This window comes from Conger conger, chromosome 10 (genome assembly GCF_963514075.1).
Source record: "Conger conger chromosome 10, fConCon1.1, whole genome shotgun sequence".
NCBI lineage: Eukaryota > Metazoa > Chordata > Actinopteri > Anguilliformes > Congridae > Conger > Conger conger.
Window position 1 is genome coordinate 22,606,382 of NC_083769.1, and position 10,563 is coordinate 22,616,944.

A 10,563-nucleotide genomic window follows, 5' to 3' on the forward strand; every position below is an offset into this window, starting at 1 on the left:
AAATAAAAAAAGTTGTAATAAATGTATAGAATCAACAATCATCCAGAAATCTTTCAGTTGAAAACTTAACTTCTTACGTGTTGAGATTTGTTACTGCAAGTAATAATAAGTGGAAATAATAAGTGGATAATAAGTGGAAATCTTATTATCCATTTTACTACCTGATTACTAGATGTCTATTACACAAAGTCATGGGTAATTAATAAGTAGTAACCTAATCTTTCAGTGTTTCCTAACTGAGTGGGAACAGGCTCTTGGTCCTCATCTCTGCTGGAAAGCTCTCTTTGTCTCACACTCCCGGTCACAGTCTTGTGTTCCGTCTCTTTACTGCTGCTTTGCGGCTCAGACACCATTTCTTGGCCTAGTTTTCCTTTATTTAAACTCCCTCTCCCTCTTTCTCCGTCTTGTTTCCCGCCACAATCGCGGGTGCAACTGTAAGCGCGGTCGCTTTCCATTTCCAAATCCTCTGACCACTGATGTCACGCCAAAGCACTCAGTCCCAGCGCCCAAACCCACCGGTCACCCTTTCTTCACACGTAAACTCTCCTTTCTCCCTTTCTCTCTCCCTCATTCCCACAATGCCCTCTTTCCCCTTCTCACATTCCTGTAATACCTCCCTCTCTCATTCCCCCACTATTCCTCTCGGCCCCTCAATCTCTTTTTCTCTCTCTGTAAGCCAGCTGTATTTGACAGCTTCAAAATGATGTAGAGAAATTCAGCTCTGAACAGATTGAATAATAAAAAGGGGTTTTGAAAGTAAAAATGAAAGCTTCTTTTTTTGCTCCTTCTCCAGAGATTATTCTTCTCTTCTCTCCTTCCCTGCGGTGGTTTCTCTCCCGATCTCCCTCATTTCTATGAGAATCCACCAACAGAATCCATCTTCCCCTTAGAATACAGTGCAGTGGACAGAGTCCAGTGCAGTATTTGGGCCCTGTTGGTTAGTGGCACTGGTGCAGTGTTTGAGCCCCGTTGGTTAGTGGCACTGGTGCAGTGTTTGGGCCCCGTTGGTTAGTGGCACTGGTGCAGTGTTTGGGCCCTGTTGGTCAGTGGCACTGGTTCAGTATTTGGGCCCCGTTGGTCAATGGCACTGGTTCAGTATTTGGGCCCTGTCGGTCAGTGGCACTGGTGCAGTATTTGGGCCCAGTTGGTCAGTGGCACTGGTTCAGTATTTGGGCCCCGTTGCTCAGTGACACTGGTGCAGTGTTTGGGCCCTGTTGGTCAGTGGCACTGGTGCAGTATTTGGGTGCTGGTGCAGTTGAGGCAGCTGACATGGCAGCACCAGTGGAAGGTGCAGTGGCACCTCTCCGTCACCCTCTCGGTCCGGGTGCGATAGCCGCGGCCGCAGCACAGCAGCTCACACCCGTCCAGCCCCGGCGACGAGCTGTTGCAGCTCCGCCCGGAAGTGCCCTGCGTGCCCGTCTTGCCGTTGTAGGAGCAGAAGTTTGGGGACTTCTCGAAATACACCAGGTCCCGGGCCGAGGGGGGCTTGTGGGCCGGGTTCTCGGGCTCCAGGTGGCGCGGGTCGGCCCGGTGCGAGGCCCGGTTGCTGCCCTTGTTGGCGTACACCACCCTGGAGGCGCCGTCGAAGCGGTCCTTCAGGACGTCCCCCACCGCCCGGAAGCTGGGCAGCCGCATCCAGCAGGTGCGCACCGTGCAGGAGCCCGACATGCCATGGCACTTACACTCCTGACGCATTTCAGATGACACCGTCTGCAAGGGGGGGAGACAGGGAGGGAGCTGTCAATCTGGCTAGTGCTTTTGCTGCCCGGAGGCACAGATTCTTTAGACTCACCAGATATTCAGCTCCTGCATTCCATCTGTCCTCTCTTAGCTACAGGAGCTTCTGGTTGGTAACAGTTTCCGTGGCAATATTACAGTAAAGAACACATATTGCCACAGTATTGCTCTTGGTCAGGCCCCGTAATGCATTAAGCTGGAATGTTTTGGCTTCAGCAGCAGGGAGAAGGAGCTTTCAGTGTTACAGAGCTGAGTATCTAATGGTCTACAGATTCTGTGCCAGAACATTCCCAAGAAACCTAGTAAGTTCCAAGTAAATTTGTCTGGTTTTTTGGAGGTCCGTGGTGCTCTATTATTAAAGTCACAAGAAACATTGGAGGATCGTCGGTTTTGTTATTCCAGTTTTTTAAAAAAGCAATCTGAATGGTGGATGTGTTAATTGAATGTTCTCTTTCAATATGATTCTAACATTTGGAACATTCTTAAAATATAAAAATACTAAATTTAAATTGTATATGACATGCAATGCTACCTCGCCATAACTTGTTTGAACAAAACAGTATGCTATAATACTGTCTGGGGAGTGTTCCCATTATAGCATTATTTCAAAACCAAATGGCAGTTTACCTACAATGCTGCCCAACATTGTTAAAATGTTGACATATTAGCGCTGTGGATCAGGGGAGCGGAAGACATGGAATGTCATTGTGGGATAAGATGAAGGAGTCATAAATTATTGGGGAAAACCCTGAAACACAGGCTTAAAGAACAGGAATGCTGTATGGGAAATGAGCAACTGATTCCAGGAAAGTTGAAAGTCCTGACATTTCTGAACTCGCACCTTGATTGACTGGCCAACTACTGAACTAACTCTCACAGACTGATTCACGACTAGCTCACACATGGACTCACTCACACATATGGACAGACTCTCACACACACACAGGCTCTCACACACACAGACTCACTCACACACACAGACTCACTCACACACAGACTCACTCACACACAGACTCACTCACTCACACACAGACTCACTCATACACACACGGACTCACTCACACACACACAGACTCACTCACACACATGGACTCACACACACAGACTCACTCACACACACGGACTCACACACACAGACTCACTCACACACACACAGACTCACACACACACACTCACTCACACACACTCATTGACATTCTCAGTGCCTGACTGACTGCCTGACACACACACATGTTTGCTCTGAGATTCTCTTTGAACGATGTGATCAGACCAGTGGCCACTGCAGTAGTAGCTCTGTACTTATGTAATTATACACAACTTTATGGGCACTAAATCGTAAAGTGTGACAGAAGCAGGTGCCCCTCTAGCCTTTCTGCCACAAGAGTGAAATGATTTTGGATTGCAGACTGGAGTGGGGGGGGGGGGGGGGGTTCTCATGATTGTGGCCCGGGGTGAGGCAATAGAAATTGCCCCCAAGTTGGGGACGGGGGGTGGGGGGGGGGGGGGGGGGGCGGCGGTTTTAGGAATTCTGGGCCGGAGGGGCAGCCAACTATCATGGCTGCAACATCTGTATTTGTTTTGTGTTTGGCATCCTAGGCGGCTATCCTTGTCCTCCATGCCTACAGCGGGCCCTGGACGGAGGCCTTCCTGTGCTCGTGCTCACCATTCTCCCCGCCTCGTTGTTGTGCAGGTTGGTGAGGTAGCGGAGGTCTCGTCCCCTCTCGCTGGAGTCCACAAACTCCCGGCCGAACACCCTGCCGAAGTCCACGTTGTCGCTGCAGCCGCCCCAGTGCCAGTCGGGCCCCCCAGGCCCTCGGCGCCGGTAGTCACAGGTGCAGGACTCGATGGCCCCCTCAGAGCAGGACCGTGCCACAGCGTGGGTCACGCCCGCGCTCGTGATGGAGAACACAAACGCGGTTTCTCTGCAACCTGCGCATCAAACAGTGACAGTTCTCAGACCAAAGGACAGTGGTTTTGCTTGCAGTGATCAATCGCCTGATATGCGCCCATTGTGACCAGCGCATAATATGTCGAATTTTTACACCAATTTCTTCAAATGCTAATAGGACATATTCAAGGTAACACGATGCCGTAAAGAACACGTAATGGCAATTGGTTCATTATGAATGAAGAGAAAGACTCACCGCGGTTGACGATTTTGCCGAAGACTGCCGGACTGTGAGTGGTCGGACAGTTCCACCGCCGGTTGCGGAACTGCCACTTGCACTCCTTGATGGCAGCGTGCAAACCGGCGGCGATAGCGTGCAAAATTCCGGGGTTCTGGCGGATCAGGCGCCGCTGGCGGCGGCTCAGTAACGCCAGGCTCGGATCCAGAACCAACTGCACGCTCTTTGAGTTGGTGAGGAGGTTGGCAGAGGACGCTACGTTCACGATCCCCCTGGAAGGACAGGATAAATCAATGAGGGAGAGCATGAGACATCTTCCATCCTGAATACATCGAATTTGCTTTGTAAATTGTTTAGCTACGTTGTTGGCCTTTACGCTTTAGAAGCATAAAATGTTAAGAATTAGTTTCCCTTAGTTCACTGGATGAATTGCGGAATATTTCTGCATTGAACAGATGCAAGCAAATAGCCTCTTGTAAACCACATAATTACTTTAAGAAAATGTTTGTACGAGATGCAACAAAATAATGAAAATTGCGTTTGTCATGTTTCTCGGCTGATCAAATAAAATGAAACATCTGCCTATTAACCTCCACCTCAGAGCTGTTAAACTATCATAACTACATAACAGCAAAATAAGCTGGCTAGGACGAGGGATATTGTATCCTGAAAATATGACAACGCATAATAGGCTACTGTTTAGGCTACTTGACATAGGCCTACGAAGCACGTTTCAAGTCACACAATAGATGCATTCCACAAAAAGAAACTATCTGTGGCTTTGAAGAAAATACAAATCTAGACACACCAGGGCGGAAATGAGATTTTAGTGGCATAGCCTTAAAATAAAGGAACAACAGGTTGGATCATAATAAATTAGTCAAATTGTGTCAGGTCGATGGTTCTATATCCCCGTACAGTTATAGCTATAACGTCGTTCTATTCTCCCACATAGACGATTTGCATGCATCTGCGCATTTATTAATCTGATGTATGCTATTAATCTTATAAAAATACTTATGTTTGTTTTTTTTTGGTCTCATGTTTCGTTGGGCCCTCTCGGCTATCCGAGTTCCAAAAGTTGCTTATTTTGCAGACTGACCCCATCGGCTACCGCGGTTGAAGCAGCTGGAACATTAATAATTATCTGCTCTTCGGATACTTAATCCAATCCCGTTTTATTCTTTCTCTGTATTTTTCTGTTTATTTTCTTGGCATGTGTCAGTGCTGTAAATGAGTATGGTATGTCCAGATCGAGAATCAAGTGGAGCAGTGAAGCAAACTGGATGTTGCCAAAAACGGCAGTGGATCACGTCACTTTGGAAACATCTCAAGGGATGCTGAACTGCTGACCCACCGCGGAACATCCAGGTGTTCAGCTTTTACTTAAAATACGGCTTTGTGTACATTACATTTTATATATCAGTTTTAATTAGTATTGATAGGCTATCACGAACAGCAACGGTCATGGAATCCAGCCAATGTAATTTGTAACCCTGTTCGACCTCGCAGTTGTGGGATTCATCGACGAAGTTATTTGTACGCCTATTTGTCTGGAGTGTGGTTGGATCGATGTATCGATTGACACATTATTAAATACATCTCGTAAATATAATCCGTTTTCTTGGATGCAAAACAACAATCTTATTTGGGGTGTTCCGTGTATTACGCGAATAACCCTGAGTGCGACCTAGAATGGAATTGCTTTCAGCCATAAAATAAATCCACGTTTAATTTGTCCCACATTGGGCTGAAAAAAACTTGTCACGTGTTCAAGCCACACTGTCAAAAATGAGAGAGGGAGAGGGTGGAATTTAAGGAAGAATTGCACATCTGTCATTAAATAAACGAGCACATGTAGAATAAAGTTTAGATTGCTAAGATAGGCCTTGCAATTATTTTTTTGTTCTGGTCTGTTAATATGAGCCGCGATGTTCGTTGGAGGTGTAGCTACAATACAAGGAAAAAAAATAGGTTCACGGGCGGAATATCACCTGTGCAGGAATTGTGACCACGCTTAAATTTGTGTCTTCAATGAAGACCATTTCACACCGTTTCCATGTGGATATCCATCAAGTGCTCTGGCGGGTGTTCATTCAATGCTCCTATTCTCACCGACGAAATTAAACTATTACACTATCTTCACTATCTATATTCAGCTTACTAAATACAAATATTTTATCCACACACGAGCGGTAGGCTAATTTATTGACCAATGAGCTGCATCTTAGAACTGACAGAAGTGGCACTCACCTGACACCACTCCACACCTACCTGCGATCGATGCACAGACAGTTTTCATTATCACTAAATACATTGCTTGATTGATGTATTGTAAGTGCCAACATAGCTGTGAAGACCACTGCTCTGTTACAAGGTAAACCACAACAAATTTCCATCCAAGTGCGTAATATGAAATCATAGTTGTATCATTTTGGATGATAGTTCACGACAGTCAGACTAATGACATTTCTTTCCTCAAGTTAAAATATATGAGAGTGGCCTGGAAATCAAATGGCAGTGATGTAGACGTGATCTTGGCTAATAACTCTCCGCGTGGTGCATTAATAGGCCCATCGTAACAATAGTTAGAATGCAACAGGCTTCTCCAAATTTCTAGAATGTACTACGGTATTATTTTGGAACGAGTATATATCACGTGAACTGAACTCACCACCATCGGCCGCTATTGTTCACTGCCCCAGTGCCGGAGAGCGAGGATACCAGCAGGACGCACGCGGCTTTCACCCACACAAGCAACACAAGGATCCGCATTGTGTATCCGGGGCTGAATCAGAAAAATAAAATAGAGCTCCGCCTTTTAAATATTCTTTTGAAAAACAAAACTGAGAAATAAATTACTGTTCGTTCAGGATAATAAACAGAAATAAAACAAACAAAACTGATGCATGCGGTCGCTTAATACCGTAATGTGCTCGTTTAAAATTTAGTTGATATTGTTTTCTTCTCTATTGAAGTGTCCCCTTTGTTCAGAGTTCATTTTATAATTCTCAGAAAATATGTTTATTTCTTGTAAACACGAACTATTTCTTGTTTGTATTCATATATTTACGGAAATTACTGACACCTTTTGCGATATCAGTCTGGGTATAACAGGCAAACAAGTGCTTCGTCCAGCTCCTGTTTCGTTTCTATCTTCAGTTCCCTTTCACTTCAGAGTACCTGCATTTATTATCTGGTAGAATTCATGAAATAGGCTAATAAATCCGCGTCCTATAACGACATAATTCTAGAACAGGTAGCCATGGTCTGCTCCAGCACCGAATTCCCAATTAAAAAATAAGAATGAAGCGAATCAAATATGCGGACGAAAATTTCGACTTGTGTTTAAATGTTCTTTTAGTTTTTTTTTAAAGCCGCTGGAAAAAGATAAAGCACTCTGGAGTCTTGTGCGGATGCTGTGGTGTCCTCAATGGGAAGCTGCTTCTGCTGTCCTCCTCACTCCTGTCTGTCCAAGTGATGCTCTGTGGAGCCCATTGAGCGCGTGGGACAGTCCCGCAGACTTGATCCCCTCGATGACTGATAGGCGACACATTCTTCACTTATTGAGCGCAACAAGAGGAATAAAAAAGGGATTTGCAGCTCTCATCTCCCTCTGTTTTTTCTTCTCTCTCCTTTTGAATGGGATTGGATGGACGGATAAATTAATTCCCCTCATAGAGCGCAAGGAAAAGGACAATATCAGGAGAGAAAGAAGAGGGGAGAAAAATAAAGAACACGGGAATCTTCCCTGTGAGATGAGCGCATCATTCAATGCATATAGGGCGAAGCTACGCGGGTCGATTCCTTTTGCCCCTCTTTGAATTATTTCACGGTATGAAAAACCCTATCCCCCCTGTATCCGTCTTGCCCGCTCATACCCTGTTCCTGGACTCAGTCCTTCAGTACAGCCCGGAGCGGCTGGAATAGATACAGTAGCAGGAGCTGGGAATCTGAACCATCTAATCTGCCCCCTTTTCACCCCAAAGTGGTTGAGTTAACTCCCACAACCGACTCTGCCTACTTATTTCCTTCTGTCCTTTTTTCTCTCTGTCAGATTTTCCTTCTTTCTGGCTGTTTCTTTTTCTCTACCTCACGCACGCACGCGGACAACCACAAATCCGCGCGCGCGCACCCACACGTGCGCACACAGACGGTGCGCGAAAGTTACATGTCCTGTCAGGACAAATCATACGCTCAATGTAAGCACTCTGTTGCTGCGCCTTTTATATCACTTCAGGCTACTCGGGGAGCACGACGAAGCGTGCACAGCAAAGCATTTTTGGTATTTGTAACAACGTAAAGTAATGGGCACCATCGTACGTATACTTGTGCATCAAATATTCTCCGCCTCTCACAGATGTGTTTACATGCTGGTATGTGATATGCACAACCAGAATCAACCACCAAGATATTAGTAGCCTACAGTATGTGTACACCGCAGACTAACGCACACAAAGCACTGCAGAAAAGTTATTTCATTTTAATAAATTTTAATTTCATTACTTCAAGTTATTTATATATTTCATTTCATATTATTTACACAGAATACGTGGGACACAAATGGGAGCAGTATAATATTAATAATGTGGCGTTACCAATTTCGTTACTACAATGCAGATAGGCATACTACAGTCAAACACATGCACGCAACCAATTATTTCGTCTTTTTGTATAACGAATAAACTGGTGGATATGTGTTACTCTTCCATAAAGGCTAATTAATACGAATAAAAGCAAGCATCGCATCTGGACCACAGGCCTTCTTTGAAGTATCTCTCTCTCTCTCTCTCTCTCTCTCTCTCTCTCTCTCTCTCTCTCTCTCTCTCTCTCTCTCTCTCTCTCCATTACCCATTTATTCATATCTGTGGCCATAAACCGTTCCACCTTCACGGAACATTTGGAAATAGTCTTCATTTTCGACTTAAATCTATCGCGAATCCCCATGTTTAGCGAACGTATACAAGTTTATTATAGCTTTTGGCGGATTAAAAAATGAGATAAAGCATAGACGTACTCTACACGACTTTTCTGTGGAGTTACAAGTCCCCTATGCGCACCCAGTGTATGTGCCCTATGAAGCTTATCGCTCGTTGCCGAGAGAAGGAAGTGCACCTTTGTCCATGATCTTTAATGACTGCTGTCCATTGCTTATTCCTCGTCTCCTGAAAGCGCGCAAATGGGCGTCCTGGGTCAATCACGCGGCACGAAGCAGATTAGAATGGCAATCCGGTTAAAATGCCGCCTTTTATATACAAATCAACTTCAAATCACTTTTTAAGCCACTTATATATACACGCCAAGGCAGAATGCTAATGCACATTTCATTTCCAGAGCTCTGAAAGAATTAGAGATTAGAGGAGGAATTACTTGTCAGTGTGTGAGCGGCGGTTATGAGGGGTTTTAACTTAATTTTTATTAAACTGCCTCATTACTGTTGAGGTTGGAGTCCCTCTTTCTCTTCATCTATATCTTCAGATTTCTGGTGAGAATATGTGGCCTACTGACAGTCTGTCTCTCTTGTCTATTCAAGAGTGAAAACACCGAGATAAACTGCACTGCCCTAGTGATCATATGGGGGAATAAAAGGTTGTACATTTGAATCTAATGTCTATTCTTGAAACGGGGTAGCTACCTTTGAAGCGAGTCGTGGCCTATAGACGTATCCGTAGGCCATTTTGTCTCGCTACTCTATTAGACCCATTAGAAAAGATTCTGGCCCGCCAAGTGTCACCATGGGTTAAGAGTTAAGACCGATCTTGACACAACCGGTAGCCACCTCCGGACTACTGTGGGGGATAGTGACTTATTTGGGCAGCGCGCAGCATCTGGCAAAACTACCTGGGTACCATTATCCTCGTAATTCCTTCCGTTCTTCAGAACTTTTAAAATGGACATCATGCACACCCATTCATTTTAGGGATTTAATAAAATAAACAAATGGCTCAGGAGGACTCTATTATTCTCAACCGTTAGAAAGCAGTTAATTAATTGAGGTACATTTATTTATGTAAATATTAATTCCAACTGGGTTTATTTTTTTTATACGTTTTAAGCTGTTGAATGTTAAATAAATCTGGAACAAAGTAAAATAATAGCAATAATAAGCAAACGTGATGATTGGGCAAGGAGGAGGGGGGAGAAGGAACAGATGAGCGCGAGTCCAGACTGGGTATTGTTCCAGCGCCGCGAGGACTGCCGCGCGCCTGCCTGCTGCTGCCTCCCTGTCGCTGACTGGAACTTTCATGATTCTTTTCTTCTTTTATTCCGATGTTCAACCCATCTCTTATAAAACTGTATAGATCTTCTTTAGTTCCCCTCTTCCTCCATTTCATTTTCGCCTTGTATCCTCTTCATCGAACCATTTATTTTGCGCATATATAAATAATTGATGATGTGTGTTCATTTTTGAATCAATCCTATTACATTTTTTTTTTAAAGATTCTGATTCTCAAGTGTAGCTGCACTTACGCTCTCCCAAAACCTCGTAAAATACAGCAGTATGGTATTGATTATCATGATGATGATAATGTGCGATGCTGCACTATCCCTGTTGTTTATAAAATGTCATCCCCTCGCTAAATTATCGAATTGCCAAAGGATATGCTAATGTTGAAGTGAAGATCTATCTGACTAATTAACAGAATCCGTTACCTGCTATGGACACTATGTTTGGTTTTACTTTACAACTTCAAAAACA

At 44.5% G+C, this 10,563-nt stretch overlaps 1 protein-coding gene across 1 annotated transcript; it reads right to left on the bottom strand.

The window, feature by feature from the left end:
- Positions 1 to 1,218: 1,218 nt before the first annotated feature.
- On the bottom strand, positions 1,219 to 6,638 carry wnt1 (wingless-type MMTV integration site family, member 1). Its single transcript, XM_061259075.1, has 4 exons — positions 6,538 to 6,638; positions 3,882 to 4,135; positions 3,401 to 3,666; positions 1,219 to 1,710 (listed from the first exon to the last, which is right to left on the bottom strand). The coding sequence occupies exons 1-4, from the start codon at positions 6,636 to 6,638 to the stop codon at positions 1,219 to 1,221; spliced, it is 1,113 nt and encodes a 370-aa protein (XP_061115059.1).
- Between the last annotated feature and the right edge of the window lie 3,925 nt (positions 6,639 to 10,563).